This window comes from Phyllostomus hastatus, unplaced genomic scaffold, assembly GCF_019186645.2.
Source record: "Phyllostomus hastatus isolate PE091 unplaced genomic scaffold, TTU_PhHast_1.1 phas_contig_98, whole genome shotgun sequence".
Taxonomy (NCBI): Eukaryota; Metazoa; Chordata; class Mammalia; order Chiroptera; family Phyllostomidae; genus Phyllostomus; species Phyllostomus hastatus.
Genome location: NW_025333999.1, coordinates 7,235,298 through 7,256,729, shown reverse-complemented (window position 1 = coordinate 7,256,729; position 21,432 = coordinate 7,235,298). Strand labels below are relative to the sequence as shown.

The following is a 21,432-nucleotide window of genomic DNA, read 5'->3' as shown; positions in this document are numbered from 1 at the left end:
AGAGAAACATCAATGTGTGGTTGCCTCTTGTACGCCCCCCACTGGGACCTAGCTGGCAACCCAGGCATGTGCCCTGACTGGGAACCAAATCGGCCACCCTTCGGTTTGCAGGCCTGCACTCAATATACACTGAGTCACACCAGCTAGGGTGCACTAGCATCACTTTTATAATTGGAAAATGAAAAACTGGCCCACACACCAGTGCACCTCAGTTTTTGTCTGGCCTGATGTAAGGACTGCTCTGGATCCCCAGCTGTAGCAGGGCCCTCCCAAAATAAATGTATTACCCCAAGAGTATTTTTGGAGGAGGTTAATATACTCTGTGGAACAAAGGTTCTGAGGTTAATAAATGCACTAAGGAGTCCTCCCTGCATGTTCAAAGCAGCACTGCCAACTAAATCCCAGTTTCCTCCAAACCACCACCTAAAAACCCAGGTAACCAGGAACTGTGGCAGACTCTCCTGGGAAAGTGGCTTCTAAACCCTGACACTTTACTTCAGCAACTACTTCTTCATATTCCCGTTCAAACATTACCCTTAAGTGCATGCGTAGTTCTCACGTGGTTGCTAACAGTGTACACATGCATATACTCATACTTGACTTTTCTACTTATTTCATATACTTTCAAATTTACCATAAAAAGAATTTCTAACCAGCCCGTGAGTTTTCAGTTGTATCTTATACATGCTGAGCAAAATTGTCTTTGGCTGATGTGTTCCCAGCTTTAAGAAGGGCAGGAGGCCCCAACTCTTCTACAGTTGGATGAACGTCTTTCTTCTCCTAAGCTCTTCTGTGGGAGACTGTGAGACTTGACCATCTCTCTACCCCATGATCAGCTGCATGTACAGTGGGTTCCTGTATTTCAGTTGTACTAACAGCCCTGCCTTCCCAGGTCTGACTAGGGTCTCTCTATGATGGAGCTGCTTCTTCCTAGAGGGGCACAGCATGAGCTCAACTCCTACAATCGAGCACTCTCACCCATCTCCTTCACTCAGCCTTTTGTGCCTACATTTCACTTTCCCATTTTTGATAGACACAAGAAATAGTGAATTTTCTTCTAATGTTAGCACATAAATAAGAAATTTAAAAAATAAAAACAGGATGACCCAGGATGGTGGGGCTGTGGAGGACCAAAAAATACCTACCTGAACGTCTCCACATGCCCTGGACCATTCCTCAAATGTCTCCTCAGAGGCCTTTGCGGCTCACCTCAGTTAAAATCTCAGCTCCGGTGACAGGGTCCCCCCTCCTCCCCACCCTGCATTCTTATTCTCTTCTGTACTTTGCACCTCCTGACCTGTTCAAGCCAGAAGAAGGGGTGAGAGTGTGGCCTACAGATCAGGGAATAAAGGACACTGTATAGGTGAGCAAGAAATAGTACAGCAGGAAAGGCATAAGCTAACAGTAAAAACAGGTGTGCCCTATGGCAGGAAGGAGGGTAGGATGATTATCTGTGCTGACAGCAGTCCACCAGATGATAGGGTAGCTGCCTGAATTGGGTCTGTCCGACATTTCGTGTCCAGGGCTGCGAGTTTAGGTACAGAGTATGGAGACAGTGAGGGCAGTTAGTATCTATCCAGGGCTGCCACTTGATCAGTGCATCCTATTTAGCGAACAGAAGAGATCTAGCTAAAGAGTTTGAGGCAGCCGCTCTCAGGGAGCAGATCTGGGGGTCCAGGGCCCTTTGTGCCACCTCCCTTCACCCTGTGTACATGCATGTCTTTGTTAAAAATAAGAAAAGAATGGACCCAACCCCAGCAAGATCCCCACTTAGAGCCCCTGAGGGGCTACCCACCTGTACTCAGGGGTGCCTTCTTCCAGTTGGAGGTGGCACTGCCCTTGCCAGAACTAACAGCTCTCTCGGAATGTCTGCCAGTCCTGCTGACAAGGGCTGTGGCTGAAGCTGCGTTCTGCAGTTTGGGTGACTGGCTGAACGTGTGCAGGACACCTCGGGGTGCTGTGGCCGAGCCCCGGGACAGCTGGCTGGAGGCCTACAGTGGAGAGAGGATGCCATGGCTCATGTGGGGAAGGGAAGGGCAGAGGGTGAGATGCTCAGTGCAGCCATTCCTTGCTGTGGCTGACCTCTTCCCACCCACACAGGGTCCCTAAAGTCCAAAATCAGGAGACCAGGTTACACCAAGGGGACAGGGGAAGGAAAGAGGGAGAGAGAAACAGACAGACACAGGCAGCTGACGTGGTCACGGTCTGGGGCGTGAGGGCTGGTTGGTGGCACGGTGCAGGGGACTCCCAGCACTGCAGTTCTGACCTGTAGCACAGCCCCGTTACTCCAGTCGCGGGCCTCTCCTGAGCGGAACGCCAACTTACGCCGGGGTTTTATGACCTACACAAATGGGGTTGAAATCAAGGTCAGCACCATCCACAGGCCAGCCCAGGGTGACCTAGAGTGACCAAAGGGCAGCAGCTGTGGCCACACGAATCCTAATCCCCACAGGACAGGTCGTTTCCTGAGGGCAGTGTGGCCTCCCACTACGCAGAGACCTTGAGAAGATATGGTCATTAGTGAGTTACAAATGACTTCCAAAGATACAAAAAACTGCCAACAGGGAGCTTTGGATCTACAGGGGTGGGAAAGCAGAGCATTAAAAAAAGCAGCCAAAAAAACAAAAACAAAAAAACTTGATTTCAAACTTCCTTCTCTCCTTAATTTAGCTAGAATAGTTCTTCCAAACGCCTCTTTTGTATCTCAATGTGGCTTTCAGAAAAGTCCTTAAAGACAAGAAGTACTTGTCAGCCGGCACTGAGCGTGAAAGCTACAAAATCTAAAGAAACTACAAATTAGTATTTTCACCACCAAACACCACCATTAAATGCAATTTAGACACAGTTAACAATCAGGCAGATGCTTGCCGATTGTGGCACTGAATGCCAGAACATTGTGCCTGCTAGGGACAACTTCCCTGCCAGGGAACAGACACCTGTTCTGGAGGGCAAGGCCCCAGTCCAGCTCCCAGGCCTCCAGGTCACAGCTCTGGCTTCCAGACAAGGACTCACCTGCTTCAGAGCGGGGTGCGGGGCAGTGGTGGGCTCAGCTTTGGCCTGTGCAGGAGCAGGGCCCTGCTGCAGAAGGCGCTGCTCAATCTCTTGTTCCTGCTGCAGTGCCTTCACGAAGGCAGCCTTCAGCCTGCTTGTGTGCTCCACCTTGAGCGCTTTCTTCTGGTTGGACGCCATGCAGTTCTCACACATGATGGCACCACCCTTCTCCTCCCGCCAGCGGCACGTGAAGTCTGTCTTGCACTGTGCACACATGTAGGGCTCCCGGGACAGCACAACAGCAGCTGAAATCCTGCCTGCTGTAGGGGGAGGTGGGTGGGTGCACATTAAAGAAACAAGACAACATTAGAGCCCCCACCACCCGGGATGCAGGATAGAGCACGAGCAGTATCCTGAACCATATGGCCCAGTGGTTATCAGAAAACTAAAGTTGATGCCAACTGTGTGCATACACCGGGCCAGGCCTCAGGGAAGATTTTCTGGCCAAAGCTTTGGAAACCCTGTGGGTCAGGCATCTTTGGTATAAATTCTCAAAAACATTTGTGCCACCAACTTGGGTCCCCCCAATCACCTTGCCCACCCATAGAGCAAGATGGGGATGCATCTTGTCCCGACTCCGCCTTGTGACCATCCTTCCTATACTGGCCTTGCAACAGCTCTTTTGCCAATAATATGACTTCATCATAAAGGAAATACCAAAAGGACTCAGACACATTCAGGCCGAATCAGAGCCTGAACCCTCTCTGTGGTCCCTTAAGGCAACCTGACAGGTAGAGCCTGTCAGCCCCTCCCCTGTTCCCCCAGACCAGTTTTAACTATGCCTCCTCCTCAGCACTGAGAAGCTGACAAGATCACATAGGAAGAGGGTTCAAGCTGGCTGCTCAATTAATGTTACTACCAGGTCCATCACAGGGCACAAGTGTCCCCAGTTCAGTGTCTGGTGAAGGCTCCCTAAGAGACAACATGGCCTCCACCACCACTTCTAATATTGTTTTTGATCACTATCCTGTTTATGTCCTTTTATTCCTGAAACCTCCTGACATGCAGGTGCGCTTTCCAACCTGCTTCCAAGAAGGGTGATTTATTGAGTCTGGTTCAGGTGTAGGTATCCCTCTCCCATCTTAGGGGCTCTGAACACTCAAAGTACCACCTCTGTGATGACTTTCTGTCTGAAAGCAAAACCTGTCATGTAACGTCTCCTGCAGGCATTCCTCCTCACTGCCCACCTGCCACATGGCACACCCACATCACAGTGCTGCTGTTTGTCCCCTGGCCCACACATATGGAGACCGCTGGACCTCATCGGGGCCTGGCTCTCAGGAGGCACTAGTAGGAAAGGTGCCTGCAATGTGTTTAAGAAGCTACCAAACCTCAGAGCAAGCAGAGCTGATAATGAAACAACATTCATAATCTCCAACCTTTAAGACACTTCTGGGTACATTGTAGGTACCCGGACATGTGCTATACATTGAAAAACAAACAAACAAACAAACAAAAAAAAAACGTATCTAACAGAAACTTTAGTGGCAAGAGATGGAAACAGCCCTAGCCCAGGGCCCACTCACCCTGTGTCTCCAGTAGGTTCTGTACCACTTCCTCCAGGCCAACCAGGTAGATGAATTCGTTGTTGGCGGCACTGGGCAAGAAGTTCATCTCCGGGGCAGGGGGCTTGGGCGGGGGGATTTCAAGCAGCGTCTTCTCCAGCTGTTTACGCAGTGCAAGCTTGGCAGCCGCCTGCCGACTGGCCGGAGAATCACCAGATGTGACCACAGAGGTCACGCTGGTGGGGGTGGAGTTGCCCTGAGCAGAGGTGGCTGTCGTTCCTTTCAGTGAGGCTGGGGAGGGCTTTTGGGAAATAACAACCAGGTCAGGGTGCTGGGAGTGCCCAGCTCTCAGGCAGGCCCTACCACTGCACCCACAGCCCAAGTCAGAAACATTAGCTGCACTAAACTAATGAGTCCTTGAGAAATTCCAAGCTGCCTGAAAGCTGTGAGCAGCAGGCAGAGTAGCATTAAAACATATAACTTATGAGATGACTAATATTTTACACACTTTTTGAGGCTTAGCTGATTGACATCCAATAAACCACACACATTCAGAATCTGTAATTTGCTGTATTTTGCCAGGAGGACACCCCTGAAGCAAGCCATCACCATAACCACGACATAACCTTGTCGATGGTTCCCCAGCACCAACCTAGACAATACTGCCACTGTCCTATCTCTATGGCCTGAGCTTTCTCTCAACACAGGTGTGGTGGCCTCCGTCCTCAAAGGGGTACAATGGTGGCTCAAATAGCATCTGTGGCATTTCCCTTGTGAGCACCTGTGTGTGTGCACATCAGGAGACGCTAATGGTTTAGTCATGTGCCTTCATCAGGGTTGTAGGACAAAGCAGCTCCTGCACTCATCCCTCACCCCTTGCTATTATTCCTGTACTACTTTATTGTCTTTGTCTGAATCCCAGTGGCAATGCTCCATGGTCACCTTGCTCCAGTCCACTCACCCCCAACTGTCAAGTGCTCTCCCCAAAACCTGGAGCTAACCACATCAGTGCCCTTAACATCCTACAACTGAGGAACCGTTTAGAAATCTGAGAAAAGCTGCTATCATCCCCAAGAAAATGCACACACTTGGTAACTTGCCTATAATGTATCACAGGGCTCAGAAAGCCCAGGATGCTCCTATGCTCTCCCAGGACCCCTGTGCCCACAGAGGATCTCTGAGGCAAAGAGGTTCCCCAACATGGAGGATGCCATCGTAGCACCTTGGCCTGGACAATCTCCTATTGACTGACCAGTTCTTCCCTGAACCCCTTTGGGTTCCCCACCCCACTGGGAGCAGAACCTCCCCCAGCTCTACTGCTGCTGGCCTGCTTTCCATCCTCCTAGCATGCTAAGCTGGGAACAGGGTCACACCAGAGGGATGTGGTCAAGGTTTATGTGGTAAATGAACTGCTTGCATAGGTCAAACTTTTGCTCTGCCAGGACATCCCTATGTGGTGGCAGGACTACACTTGACCCTGACCAAAAGAAAGCAGAGAAGCTGACTCAGCAATTTTATCAGTGAAGCTTTGCTTCCAGATTGCTGGTTCCCAGTCCCATCTTCCAGTTCTGTTGGGTAGAGATAGGCCCACCTCATCTTGGAGGCTCTATCCAAAGCTGAAGGGACTTGTGGATGTGAAGCCCCAGATGTGCTGGGGCTGAGGACGTTTGCAGACACATGCTCTTTACATGCTTGTGCCTGCAGGGGGAAGGGGAGGCCTTGGTGCTCCCCCGCCCCAGCCATCTCCAGGCCCATCAGACACCTTTCCTGGGCTCTTCTATCCCCCCGAACCTGCCTCCTACAACTGCTCAGACTCTCCATGTCTCCACTCAGGTCTGTACCCTTCACCATCAGCAACTTTCCATCTCTGCCATATGGCAAATCTGAACATGGGACTCCTGCCTGAAGGAGCTCAAGTACAAACCACAAGGGGTGTCACAAGCCCTCACCTGGCTCTGAGAGTACAGGTAGGTCACATTGCACCACCCCACTGTGCCCCAGAACCATGGGCCCTTTCAGTGGTAGCTGCATGGTACACCCCCCATGTTGGCACAGCATGGCCCTCACCTGTGGGATGTTGACGAGCAGACTGGTGTTGGGGACATTGGCGACACGGATAAGGCCCTGCTGGATGATCCTCTGCCCCTGAATTTGCACATTGGGCACAGATGCCCGAGGGGCCAGGAGGAGCGGCGGTGGTCCCGTGCTGGAATGTTGTCTGATGTTGTGAATTTGCTGTGGGGTGGGGTGGGGACAAGACAATGAGGGACAATGGACGGAGGTACAGGGAAGGAATGGGATCCCAGCTTGAGGACTAGAAATGATCATTCTTGCAAGGTAGGCAGTTGTTTGGGCATACTCCTGCCCCAAGGGTATACCCCGCTCACCTGGGCTCCCCTGACGAGTGGAGGCATGACAACCTGTGAGCTCGCCTGCGGTCCCAGCTTCGAGGACACCTGCTGCCCACCACGGACCAGGGGTGGTGGGATGACACTACCAGGCATTCGAGTTGAAGAGGTCTGTCAACGATAACAACCCCCAGATCTTACACAGCTTTTTAAAAACAAACAGGTTTTGCTATTTTTTTGTAAATCCACATACTTGTTAACAAAAACAGAACGGGGTAATAAAAGAAACACAAGGAACACAGAGGCCAATAAGAGACTTATAAACCTGGGCTGAGTGAAGACACAGGCCCCACCACAGAAAAGAGTCCAACTAATCAGGACTGGTGCTGCCACCTGCTGGTGGGAGCTGGGGCCTGTTTGAGGGGAGCAGGGGCCGTGTCCAGACTTCAGTTCTGTGGCTGCCCTGTGAGCAGAGGAGGCTGGAAGCCGTGCTGTGACAAGGCCCCACTGCCTTTGGGAAACTCAGGATGAAGGGAGCCCAATCCGTATAGGTGGATCTTAGTCCCTTCTCCAATCTCAATAGGGGTGAGTCATGGGAAGGGCCCCCTATGTGTTGGTGTGATTTGTTTATGATGTAAATGGTGGCACTGTTTGGGACGTGAACATGATTTATTTTGGAGCCACCAGCAGGTAAACCTCATTCAGTCTAATCAGAAGGAACAGGCGGCCTTTTTGTAGGGCTGCTCAGAAGTCTGATGAGGAAAGAACACTGACCTGAAGTGATGGCTTGCCGGAAGGAATGTTCTGGGTGCCCCGCACAAGCGGGGGAGGGGTAGTCACAGTGCTCCCAGTGGAGCTTGCGGGCTGCAAGAGACAGGACACTCAGGAGATGAGACAGCCACCAGTCCTGCCCCACCCCCATAATTCTGATGGAGGATAGTTTTCTTCCTCTTCTAGAGATACCAGGCTTGCAAAGGTTCTGCTTCCAGCCTGGTAAGTGACTCCTGTCTATCTGTGAAAAGAACTGACATGATCGAAATGTGCAGAGGAGAGTTGTTCTAGCACCCCTCGCTCATTGGTGACTCCCATCATCACTCTAATTCAGGTACTGACTCTGCCCTCCAGGAGGCAGGAAGGACTGGAAATGGGAAAGGGCCCAGGGCCTGGACAAGTTAATTCCAACCTTGGGGTTCTTAAAGGAACATATTTCACTAGGAAAGAGGCAGTGACAGAATTGGGTCACTATACCATGTCTTCAACAATTGACAAGGAAACAAATAATAGGCAGAGTCTGTCCACCTAAAGATTAATAGACATTAGGCCATATCCACTTGCTGACTGGATGGAGTGGGAGCTCAGGCAAACCCTCAAGTCAGACTGGTGAGTGTCCTTCTCCTGAACCTCTCTCTTAGGAGATATATGTTCTACACATACTGCCAGCCGTCCTGCCCCACATGCACTCACTTTTCTGGCTGAATGACAGTGGTTATCATAAGAGTAGCTGCATAATCAACCACGAACCTTCACAGAAATCCAACAAAACATGAAACTTGCCCTACATGGTGAGTTGTGCCCAGAACAGCACCACAAAAAGCCTCAGGCACCAGGGGAGACAGCAGGTGCCGGAGGACAGGAGCTCCACCCACAATCCCATAGTAGCCTGTGACGACCAGCACAACCATCTGTAGGGCAGAAGGCCTTTCTAAAAACAAACTTGGGACAGAGCTCTGAACCTAGAAGTGTGCTTCCAGCAGCTTCACACATCTATCGGCTTTCCACTACACCATGATGTTTTCACAGGAAGTGAGTTTTATGTACTCAGATCTGGAACATTCTAGACCAGTAGTACTCTAAATCCAACATGGAAACTTGAGTCTGCAAGTTCTTTATTAAGACTTTGGCACTCATACCCCTGAGGAAACCCATCTTCCCATGACTGGTCTTTCTGTCCCCAGCTCTGAATGACTCTCACTGACCCTTGAAGAAAGTACAGACTTGCACACACCTTCTGGGCGGTGGTTTCCTTTTGTATCTGACTCTGCCGCAACTTTTTCAACAAAACAAGTTTTGCTTCTTCTAACCGTAATTCTTCTTTCAGCTGCTTAATCATCCTTTCTCGCTCTTCAGGACTACTTTTCTGCAAGTGCAAGATAACAGGGTTAAGAAGGAGGGTCAGCAGCCAGGCTCACAGGCCCCACTGTCACCAGCTGCATTCGGGGATGCCGTTGGGTGCGGTGGTCCCTAGCATGGGGACAAGGCTCACCATGAGGGCCTCAGTGCTGGTCTCCTGCAAGGCCTCCTTCGGAAGCCCATTCACCCGCGGGCTCATGGGCTGCTCATTGTCAGAGAGCACAATCACATCAGGCGAGGGGGCTCTCTTCTCAGACTTCATGTCACTGTGGAGCAGGGATAGCGAGTTGTTATCAGAACACCCTGACTATGCTGGACACTGTTCCCCAGAGACCCACGCCCATACCCTCCAGGTGCCTAGATTCAAACACAGACAGCAAAGAGGTGGCATGTACACTGCCCCACTGGTGGCAACCTCTCTCCTTATAACCTCCCCGACAGCTTCCCTACCATCCACCAGGGCTGCCTTCTCTCACTGTATTTATCCTGTAGTACCCAAACCCCACTGGTATATGGCTGGGTCCTGCCCAGTTGGGACTGTACTTGGTGCCTGCCTCTGTATCCCCAGGAATGAGGGCACCTATATCGTGGAGGATGACATGGGCATTTTGGAAAACACCACCACTCCTTTCTCTAAAATGTGGCTAGGTGTTGAATTACAATAGCTTGACCCTGGATCCTAGAGAAGGCTGTTTGCTGGATAGTCCTTCCTGGGCCACATGTAGTAGCCCCTTCATCCTTTCAGTGGCAGTAGAGGCTGCCATTTTTGAAACAGACTAGAACACAAAGTACATTTTATCTTGCATATCTGGATATTCTTCACCCACCTGATCTGCTCACAAACTGTTTCCAGTAACTCCCACCTCTGCCTATTACTCTCTTGCCCTCTTACCACAACCCTGCCCACTCACAAGTACCTAAGATATATATGCACATCTGAACCTCTGCTATGGTGTCAATAATCCCACACATAGGACAACACTTCAACACAGGACAACAATGGGTCCCAGAGACAACACCTCACCCCCAACCAAGCAGCTCCATTTGCTGAGGATACAATGTAAATTTTCCCTTAAGATCTGGCCTCACTCAACACTTGTGTTGAAGAAATTGATTCTTCTTTTTATCAGCAGCAGAACCAACTGAGGACCAAATGTGTCCACTAGATGGCACTATTGTCCAAAGAACAAACTATGAAGTTAACCAATAGCTCAAAGTTGTCCTACTCCTTTCACTGCATTCCAGCTAAGCAGGGGCAGTTACAGATGAAAAACTGGTGCTTAACAGCACACTAAACCACCTTTGCTGTTCCTTAAGTGAGCTGCACATTCAGAGGACCAGATGCTGAGCGTTCACTCATTCCTCCAGGACCCTGGACCCCTGCACCCCCTCCAAGCCAATCCTATTCCCCACCTCCCAGAGCTGCATGGCAGTTGCACCTCAACATTTCCAGCTATGATCCAGCTTAACAGTACAGCTGCTGGTTGGCCTCAAAAGAAACCAGGAACGGGACAAAAAGGCACTCATTTAAAGATATACAACCCCTCACTGGGGTTACCAGCCCCCATTCTCAAGTCCAGAAACCGGCTGCTATTTATAAAGTAACCCAGAATGTCTCACTCTGGCCTCAGCAAACCATAAACCAATCAATTCATGAAACACTACTCTTTCAAGTCTCTGTCTCTCTGTTGGCTGCCCATTCAGCCAGGGAGCTTCAACTTCCAAGATGCTATCGGGCTCCAACCCCAGGTTTTCTGGATGCACATAGAGACACCAAGCAGATGCTGGGCCCCAGCACAGAAGCTGTGGCACTTGTCCCCACCCAGGTGGGCTCCCAGGTGGCTGCATACAGGCAGAGCAGCAGCCTAGGCAGAGCCTCGTCTACAGTTAGACTGAAGGCACTTCCTAAGCCAGCAAGTGCTGAGGCAAGAGTGATCTATAGGGATTTATCACTTTTTATCTCATTGAGGGTGTCTCAGGAGGGTGACATATCTAAAAAATTGAAATTTGCCTGAAGGAAAAGGGCAGAGTGAAGGACCGAGACCATCTGGAAGTTGAAGCTCCCTGAGATGGTCATTCTGACCACAGCCCTACCAGGTCCCATTTTGGATTGACACTAATCAATAACTCGTCCAAGAGATGACATCACCTCCCATCAAAGATCACTCAGCATCCCAGCAGGGAGTGTACTTCCTGTATGCTAATCAGGCCACCAAAAAGTCATGTGACAAAGGCATTTCCCTCCTTGGTCATGTGACCCTTTAACTGTGCCTTCCAACGGTGAAAACCATGGCAACAGCCAGTTCTAACCAGTTTGTGACAAGCAGCCTTCATTTTGAGAAGTGAGGTAGGGTTCAGGTGTTATCAGAAAATGGAGGAACCCAGTTCACCCTGGAGCTGCCAGGCTGGCAGGCACTTCCTGTGTGGTGCACGCCCACAGAGACTGTGCTGTGTAACAGAGACTAGGTCACCCCTTCCAAACGCAGAGAGGCCACCAGCCCTTCTAGTTTCCAACATAAAAAAAATTTCCTAAGCTTCCATCTTTCCATCTTTAAAGCAAGGATGCTTCAAAGTCTCTCAGTTCCTTCCCAGAGAGTTCTTTTAATTCAGGAAAAAGAACACCTCTTTGTCACAGGATAAACATTAACATGGGCATTCTTTAAAAAAAAAAATTGTTTAAAATTACAGAACCACCTAGGCCAGGGGAATAAAAAGCAGATGAAATCTAGCCCAACATGCTAGGGGGACAGTGGCATGCCCAGGTATATACTGCTTCAGTGCACAGCAGCCACCTGGGCACTAAGTATTTCTAGAAGCTACAGGATTTCAAGGCAAACCCTATAAACCCATCTTAGGAACCGTTATGTAAAATATTATGATCAAGAGATTTTATGTGACCTACAAAAATCCCTGGAAGCAGGCTAGGTTGTCGTCTGTGAAAATGGTCTCACCACCTCCTCCCCTTGGGCAAGCCCCTAGCTAAATAAACATAAAAGCTGTTAACCTGCCAAGAACTTCCCTCAAGTTTTCTGGAGGGAAGACCTGGATTATAAATTTAATTTACAACAGAATCCTGTACCCACCATGCCCGGCTACTGTCCCAGCTTTCACCAGTCATGGTCAGTGTTAATATTTAGTATCTCCCTGGCTCATTCCAGGGAAGTCTCATCGAGGGAACACAAACTGTTCTCAGCAGCTCTGAGAACCACCTTTGTGGTTCTCTGCATGAGCCTGCCTGATGTTGGAGAAGGAGTGCTTCATCTATACTCCTGCATTCATTCACTCCTTATTTGCTGAATGCCCACCTAAGAAGTAGGTATGGTACCAGGTAGTAAGGATAAACCCTTGGATAAAAAGTGGTTCTGTCCTTAGGATCCAAGGGGGGTGGGGGGGGCAGTGCGTGGGCAGGCACAGGGCCACTGCCCACTGAAGCTCAGGAGCAGCTGGGGCAGCTTCTCCAGGGGGCTTGTGGAACTACAGCATCGTGCTGTCCTAGACTTGCCTGATCAAAGCCTGCATTTTACAAAACCCCTGAGATTCCTGCACACAACAGGGAAGTTGGGAATGACCACAGACCCAATAAGACCTCAGGACAACAAATTCCTCCTCAGGGCCAGTGGCAGAGAGGCAGACAGGCTCTACATCTCTCCAGCACAACAGCTGGGTCCAGAAGCAGGTGGCTGCTAGTTGTGGTTAAAAGTGGGATGAGGAGTTGCTAAATCAACACCAGCCTCACCTGCTCCTTCTGCAAATTCCCACCTGGGCCCCAGGACATTCCTCCCACTAGAACCCATTCACACCTCCCAGGCCACTCAGCCCCATTAGCCTCTATACCCTTGGGTTCATCTTGCCATAGGCTCTTACCTTTACCACCATTCCCTCCACCAAACTCCCAAGACCCCCTTGCGAGCTCCAACTTACACTTCAAGATGCTCGTCAAATCTGTGCCTTCAGAAGGTCCCTGACTGGCCCAGCCCTGACCCTTGCAGTGTGGTCAGTGTTCCCACAGTATGCATGCCTGTGGACATCCTCATAAGCCCTGTCCACTACTGTCCATCATGGGGTTAGGGAGCTCAGGACAAAACCTGGGGATCCACTGAAAGGCAGCACAGGCCTGAGTAGAGTTCCCCCCCTCACTCCAGCAAACTTGTCCAAGGAAAGAGCCTCTGACTCCACCTTCCCATACAGTGCCAGCATGACAGCCCTGCCTGGTCAGCCCACAGAGTCATTGCCCATCTGACAGACGGGTTCTCTCAATCCACAGTGGGGACGGGACTACAGGTTATCACAGAACGGCAGCCTGGGCCCCATGGTGCTATTTGGAGCTTGTCTCCAGAAGGCCTGGGTACTCCAACTCCCAGCGAGGGCCCAGCATGCTCCCAGGGTAACCCAACAAGTAAAGAGCAAAAGGGGGGGGGGGGGGCAGACAGCAACCTCTCATGTGATACTATAGACCCAGAAGAGGGTGTGAGGCTCCCCACAACTCCCTAGAGCCAGAGGAGCAGGAATCTCCTTCAAGTGCCACACTGGCTAGGGGTGGTGGAGAGACTCCATGGCCATGCTCACAAAGGCCTATCATGAGTGGGCACTGTACACCAAGCTTGCACACTAGAAAAGGGATTAGGTGTTGCTGTCATGCTCCCACAAAATTGCCTGTGGTCTTACTTGGTTCTGCCTCTTGCAAGTGAGAGGCCTAGGGCAGGACACTTCCCTCTCCGTGCCTCCTGCAAGGATGGGAACAGGTTTTTCTTCCCAGCTGCCCCTCAGAGTTGCTGGGTAAGGCTCAGATACCTAAAGAGGCTATCAGGACAGTCAAAGCTCTGACCTTTCCTGGAGCACTAAGGGGCTGCTCACAATCAGCCACTGAGGTAACATTAAGTATTCTCAAATCTTGAAGGAGCAGGAATTGTATCTGCTGCGTCCCCGCAGCTAGAGCAGGCCTGGCACGATGGGTGCTCAGGCAACAGAGCCAGCACACACCCATTTCCTCCTATTCCCTGGCACCTGGTTCCAGGATGGGGTCTGTGAGTTCATGAGCAACTCAGGAATACCTGTAGAGTGACTGATAACCTTGCACACGTGGGTGATCATGTCTGCAGGCACACAGATGCTATGTTGCTAAAGATGTACAAATTCACTTAAAAGGATTTCTGAATTCTGTGTCATTACATGACTTTTCAGGAAAGAAGCCCTGGAAGTCCAACCTCTAGCCTGCAAGTTCAGGACTTTGGTGGATGTTAAGAGTGAGCCCGAATACTCATGGTTGTCAAAACCCTGTTCAGAGGACCAGTCTTCCACCCTGATGAGGCCATCAGTCCAGCCTTGAGAGCTCTTTGGAGGCGGCTCATTCAAGCTGACCCTTGCCTGTGCTCACAGCCTGTCCAGTCCTGGCTCCATGACCTGGGCTGGTTTTGTGGCTTGCTCTCTGAACTGTTGCTTCCTCCATGTTCCTCATGGAGGAAGCAACATTGTGAGTGAGGTTTCAAGGCAAGGCCACAGGAACTTTGCAGTTTCTACTTGGGCCCCTAGACTGAGCACTCCAGGGGTGTCCTCAGTGTACCCTAATGTAAGATACCAAGCCAGCTGTGTGGAAAGAAGGTCTCTGAGGGTCACAAAGACAGACATGGAGATGGGCCTAGACATCCCCTGTGAGTAACAAAATCAGCAGAGACATCCAGCCCAGCTGACATGGGACTGCAAGGACAAGAGCACAAGAACCAGTGTCCTGCTGGGACCAGCCAACCAGCAGACAACTCCACATCATTACTTTAAACCACTGAGAAAATGGGGCCAACAGGGCTAGCCCACACCATGGTAACTCCTTGTCCTCCCTCAGACTGTCCCCAATAGAGGCCATCCACCCTAGACACTACCCTAGGAGAGGCAAGAGGGATGGGGGAAAGAAAAGGTTTTTCCCAGTAGCCACCCTTGCTGACCCTCAAAAGCCTTCTAAAGGGACCAGTGCAGCACAGTTCAGTCCTCCACACATGGGGGCTGTCTGTGGCAGGTACAGCCTTGGGATAAGATGGACGTGAAGTTCTGGGAAGACCCAGCAAGAGACCAGAGCTGCCCAACAAAGCAGGTAGGGAAAAGGTCCCACAGGAAAGGAAGGGCCATCCTCAGGCCTGGGAGCCACCCAAGTTTCAGATACCACCTGGAGTGGTACCTGAGTCAAAGCCAGAAGCAATTCCACATGCTTAACCTAGTGAGCATCCCCACCCACCCTGCAATTCCAGAAATACTTCTAGGGAAGTCCTACAAGAGAGAAAGAGTTATTACCAGTTCCTGGGGTAGTCCTACCACGTGGCACCATCTCACTAGCAGGCCCCTGTGAACTGGACATCTCAAAGACACACATTTCTGGGACCTTTCACAGCCACCTGGGTGTGGTAGCTACTCACTGGGACCCCATACTCCACCCTCCCTTTCTCAGGGGCACCAGTGACTCAAGACATTCGATGTGATTTAAAAGGAAACTCTGCAGACACAGACTGTGCACCAAAGCCCAAGTCCTGGCTGCCCTGACACAGGGCAGGGGCAGGTGGTGGTGGTGGTGGTGGTGGTGGTGGTGGTGGTGGTGGTGGTGGTGGTGGTGGTGGTGGTGGTGGTGGTGGTGGTGGTGTCTGGTCCCTTCTCCAGATCCTGAAGCCTTGAAACCCACCCACTTCCCACCTCTCTGCTCCCTCCTTGGCATTCACTGCCCCTTCTCTCAGCACTGTAACTTGACACCCAGTTGGCTGGGATGTCAGGAGAAAAAAGCCTGCTTTGTGGAGGCTGGTAAATCAGAACATATTTTGCTTCTTGGCCATAGAGGCCATGGAGGTGAGCAGCTGCAATGGGATTTTTGAAAGCCAGCCATTATTCTTCCTGGAAATTTCAGGTCCAACTATCACTCTGGGACTCCATTATGGTATACCCCACCACAGCTACAGCTAAACATCTCAGGAGAAAAGGAGGGAGCATGTGTGGCCAGGCTCTGGCCTATGAGCCCATTCCCCCTTTACTGCCCCCAGCACAGAGGTGGGCAGTCCCAGGGCACATGGCAGGAGCAGAGAAGCCCTGCCTCCTTAGCAAGGTCAGGAGGCATCCAGCCTGTCTTGCTGGGAGGTTTTCTAGGAACACAAGAACCCCCTAAAGTCACAAAACCTGGCCAAGGAAGCCAAAAGAACCTCACTGTGACTGGAAGCAGTGATAGAAGCCAGTTTCAGGGGTGTGCAGAGTCACTGAGAACTATAGAGAGGACCTCCCTGAGCCAGCAGCTAGCAGTGACCCCAAGAAAAGACTCCAATACCAAGTGGCAACGAGGCAGCCTGCAGGACCAGCTCCTACTTAAGCAGGTCACTGCAGCAGGACCCAGACAGCTTCCAACCTGTCCAGCCAGGACACAACGCTACCAAGAAGGTTTAATCAATTCAGCATACTCTGCTCAAAAATTCAGGAAGGGGCACTTGTTAGAAATGACCACAATCATAGAACAGAAAAGCTGATCTGTGTCAGGTTTGGAAAATCACCCAGGATACACACTAATCCTTTATAATGGCCATCTCTGTACCAACCCTAAGTTCCATGCATCCAAGTAATCTTATCAACTGCCTGTCACCTGGGGCCACATGTGAAGTCACTCCTGGGAGAGGGAGTGACTTGCTCAGGTCACATGACTATGGCCTACAGAGGGTTATAGGGTTGAACAGGATGGGTCCCATGTGACATTCAACTCTGACTCCTCTACCTTGGATTACCAAACACTATATTGTGGACTAGATTAAAGGGGAAAAAAATTTTAAGATTTTAATTCTCTCCTGAGGATATTTTTAACTAATTTTAGAGAGGGAGGAATGGGGAGGGAGTCAGGGAGAGAGACAGACAGAGAAACATCAACGTGAGAAATAACTGATTGGCTGTCTCCCATACTTGCCCTCACCAGGGACTGAACCCACAACCTAGGTATGTGCCCTGACTGGGAATTGAACCTGTAACCTTTTGATGTATAGGACAATCAATGCTCCAACCAACTGAACCACACCAGCTGGGGCAGAAAATGTTTTCATTTATATTTGAAGGATCCTAGACAGCCAGCAGCACCTGCCTATCAAGTCCCTGAGGTGACAAAGAGATAACACTGTGAGGACATAGATGGGATCCTTGAACTTGACTGGGAAATAACTCTCACTACACATGGACCACCATCTGCCTGACAAAACTGGGTGGGGTTCTGACACTTAGGAATCCAAGCTCCCCGAGGGCGAGGGCCCTGGAAGAGTGAAAGAAAAACAAATGTCAAATGCAGACTGTTGGCCACAGCATCAATGCTAGCATTCCTCTGATCCCCAAACTACATGCCAGGCCAATCTTCTACCAGGCAGGACATGATGAGAACCCAGGAGCACTCTCCAGCTCAAAGAGACTACAACCATCAAATGAACCCAAACGCATCTCTTGGGGCACCAGCTTCCTCACCAACATACGGCAAGAGTAACCTGTGTGTAGTTGAAAACCACACACAAGAAACATCGTTTCTAGCATGCAATGACCACAAACTTTTGTGATAAATGGAAAATGCATGCTTTGCCTGCAAGTTTCCTGTCCCCTTTTAAATACCAATTTTAAACTGCTAGATCATCCCCTACCTTCCAATAGTAAATCCTTTCAGGGTCAGCTGCCCCCCAACCCCCACCAGACCTGCACCAGCTGCTCTGGGTCCAGCAGCCGCAGGACTCCACACAGGTCAGCCACCCAGGTCATTCAGGAGGACCAGGGGGAGCTGGGTGCACCTCTGCCAGGAAGCTGGCCCCAAATCTCAATTAGCCTGGGTTTCTTCATATACAGAATGGACGACACTAAACTCAAGGAGGCGTCACGATATGTAAAAGATACAAAAAAACATGTCATCTAGTCAACAAGATGGTGACTCCACCTCTTTTCTAGATCCTCCCAGAATGCAATGTGCACACTCAGAACAGCCCCATCACTTTTTATGCTCTGAATTGACTCATCTGGCTCCCACCCTGCAATCGAATGTCCCCGGGGACAAGGTCCCAGGCTGAGGGCTTCTCTTCCTTCCACTGTCTGACCCTAGCAGGCCATCAACCACTGTGCTGCCTGAGACATCAGCACAGAGCCCTACCAGGCATCCTGTCTCTGCCCATGCTGGACAGCCAGGAACAGCCTGACTGTGATCCTCTGCATGGCTCTGAGCCACTAGCAGTCCCCCAAGTGGTGTGCAGGATCCCTCCAGGGGCTCTGCCAGGTTGTTGCAACACTTGAGACAACATCTGTCTTTTTTGCCAAGTTGGGAGAGCAGTGCCAAATTGTGCCAGGAGTTAGTGCTGTCATACTATGGGCAATACCCTTATGTAGAAGGGCAAGTTATTATTGATCGTATTAAACCTCAGCTTGTGAGTCCGTGTCTTTTTAACATTCTGTGACCAAATAAAGTATTCCTGCTATCTGAAGGAAAGATTGACAGACACACTGTGATTATTCAAGCTTGGCTGTTTAGTAGCCATTTCCTCCAAAATGGTCAAAACAAAACCTGCTGCTCCAAGGAAAAACCACCACCAGTATTTGTGTCACTAATGATAAAGTCTGATCTTCCCTTGAGCAAAATATAGAATTTTGGAAAATTTGTGTTTGCCACTGTGAGTCCAACAGCTTTCCAACATATCAGAGATTAACTATTCTGATTCTGCAATACCGAAAATGAAATGTGTCAGTACAGTTGACTCTTGAACAACTCAGGGGTTAAGGGCATTGACCCCCTACACAGTCAAAAATCCATATGTAACTTTTGATTTCCAAAAACTTTAACTACTAACAGCCTGCTGTTGACTGGATGCCATACAGATAACACAGCCAATTAACCCTTATTCTGTATGTTATATGTATCACATACTGTATTCTTACAATAAAGACAGAGGTAAAAAAAAAAGTCAAGAAAATTCTAAAAAAGACATTTACAGCACTGTACATTATTTAATGAAAAACATCCATGTTTAAGTGGATCCACACAGTGCAAGCCCATGCTGTTCAAGGATCAACTGTATCTGAAAGATCTCAATAACTAAGTGGACTATTATTTTCTAATGTTCAATGATACCACAAAAGTCAAATACGAGTAAAAAGTCATTCAGGGGAAGAAGAGAAAAATCTCCCAGGCAGAAAAATATAAAATAATTTGTGCAAATGCTGCACCCTGGAAAAAGGAGAATGGGACTCCATACCCTTAGGTGTGGGCTGTAAATAGTGACCTCCTTCCAAAAGAGATAGCATGAAAAAATGGAAGAGAGCAGCTTCCCAGGAGACACATGAAAGACACCGCCTCAGCTAGAGAATCAAGCTCAACATCAGAGAAAAGTCACACTGATGGCATATGCCCTATACACAATGTACCAAGAAGGGCGCCTCATCTCTGGTCCTCCTTACCCCCTATACACCCATCACCCCAGTTCAACCATGAGAGAAACACCAACAAACCCCAACTGAGGGCATTCTATAAAATACTTCACCAGTTCTCAACAATGTCAGTGTTATCAAACCAAGAAAGTCTGAGAAACTGTCTCAGCCCAGAGGAGCCTAAGAAATCCAAATGTAACATGGATGCCGGAACATAAAAGGTAAAAAAGAGGAAATCTGAATAGATTATAAACTCTGGTTAATAGTAATATATGGGTGTTGGGTTCCACAGTAACCTATTAACAATGGGGAGACTGGGGTAGGATGTACAGAAAGAATCTTTGCAACTTTTCTGTAAACCTAAAATGACCCTAAAATTAAGAGTTTATTTATTTTTTTAAAAAATATTAATCTGTTCAAAGTGTGAGAAAAATTGATGGACTGTAATATAACTAGTATAAGAAGTTAACTAAAGAGGCTTCAGAGTCTACAGTGCAACTAACTGTTAGGGAGAGGCCACTTTGTGTTTTGGTGTCTCACTAAAGGAAGAAATACACAATTATTCAAAAAGACTACCCAAACACACCACCGTGATCCAATTGCTTTTCTGTGTGAGGTTGGGTTTTCTTCACATGCTTCAGCCCTAACAATATATCACAAGAAACTGGACACAGAAAAGATGAGAATCCAGCTGTCTACTTGCTACAGCAAGTATTAAAGAAATCTGCAAAATAGTTCTCATAAAAAAGTTACTTATTCTATCACGTGATAATAGGTTCACTACTGTCATCTTTAAATGAACTAATAAGTATTGTCAACAGATATTATCACACAATCTAATAGTCTTTGGGTCCTAGAGATGGTAAAGGGGCCATGCCAGTGCCTGTGGCAAAGGCTCCGGAGTGGAGTCTTCCTGACATGTGGACTTTTTCTTGCTGCCAAAGCTGTGTTTTGAAAAATGAGAGGTACTAAAAATTTAATAGGATTCACCCCACATGTATGCCATAATTTCCTTATAAAATCTAATTAATCCTGGCTGGTGTGGCTCTGGATTGAGTGCCGGCCTGGGAACCAAAGGGTTGCCAGTTCGATTCCTGGTCAGAGCACATGTCTGGGTTGCAAGCCAGGTCCCCCATAGTAGATGTGGCGAGAGGCAACCAACCACACATTGATGTTTCCCTCCCTCTCTTTCTCCCTTCCTTCCCCTCTCAAATAATAAATAAATATTTTAAGAAAATCTATTTAATTATAAGCCAATAAAATTTGGTAACCCTGTTGTTGTGGCCTTTTGAAACAGCAACTGTACAGGCTCCACAGTTACCCAATGCAGAGATCTTGACACCTCCCAGGGCAGCTCTGTTCTGACATCGTGTGTCTGCAGATGGAGAGACCAGGCAAAGACTGACTAGTGGCTGGCCCAGGCCCCCAACACCAGTACACTACCTTGCACCTCATGCCCCACTCCCCACAGACTGCCACTCTCCAGGCAGTCATCTTCTCTCTTCCCAGGAGGTCCATCTCCACCAGTCCCAGAGCACCAATTATCCTCACTCCTGAGGGTGCTCCAGGGCCTGCCCTTCCCAACCAGTCAGCCACCCTGCTCCCGCCACCCTGGGCCTTCTCAGGCCCCAATTCTGACCAAACCCAATGACTCCAGGGACCTGACACCCCAAATACTCTAATTTCTGGGCTGTTGGTTCCCTTAAAAGTGTCACCAGGACTGTTTTGTCCCACACTGCCCACAGTCACTGCCAAATGCTCCTGAAAGAAGGAAACACTGCATGCTTGGACAGGTCATTCTCCTTAGTGCGGCATTGTATTAATGCTGCTTCTGAGAGCTGTCAAGGCTCAGCCTTAGAAACACTGCAGCCAGGTCTCAGTCACACTAAAACCTGAAGCTTTGCAAAGCAGTTACACCACAACCACTTTTTAAAATAAAGTATATTTCATTGATTATGCTATTAGTTGTCCCAGTTTTGCCCCCCTTTGCCCCCCTCCTCTGCGTA

General features: G+C 49.3%; 1 protein-coding gene across 4 annotated transcripts in view; it reads right to left on the bottom strand.

Moving 5' to 3' along the window:
• The window catches only part of GATAD2A (GATA zinc finger domain containing 2A), a 105,310-nt gene that overhangs the window by 2,210 nt on the left and 81,668 nt on the right, over positions 1 to 21,432 (bottom strand). For 3 of the 4 annotated variants that reach the window (XM_045853201.1, XM_045853200.1, XM_045853203.1), the window contains exons 4-12: positions 9,168 to 9,300; positions 8,910 to 9,041; positions 7,679 to 7,768; positions 6,944 to 7,075; positions 6,624 to 6,791; positions 4,578 to 4,857; positions 3,013 to 3,311; positions 2,267 to 2,341; positions 1,796 to 1,991 (exon numbers count right to left, since the gene is read on the bottom strand). In XM_045853201.1, the coding sequence (XP_045709157.1) occupies positions 1,796 to 1,991; positions 2,267 to 2,341; positions 3,013 to 3,311; positions 4,578 to 4,857; positions 6,624 to 6,791; positions 6,944 to 7,075; positions 7,679 to 7,768; positions 8,910 to 9,041; positions 9,168 to 9,300 (1,505 nt within the window). The remainder of the gene's footprint in view (positions 1 to 1,795; positions 1,992 to 2,266; positions 2,342 to 3,012; positions 3,312 to 4,577; positions 4,858 to 6,623; positions 6,792 to 6,943; positions 7,076 to 7,678; positions 7,769 to 8,909; positions 9,042 to 9,167; positions 9,301 to 21,432) is intronic. The other variant, XM_045853202.1, reaches the window with a different exon arrangement.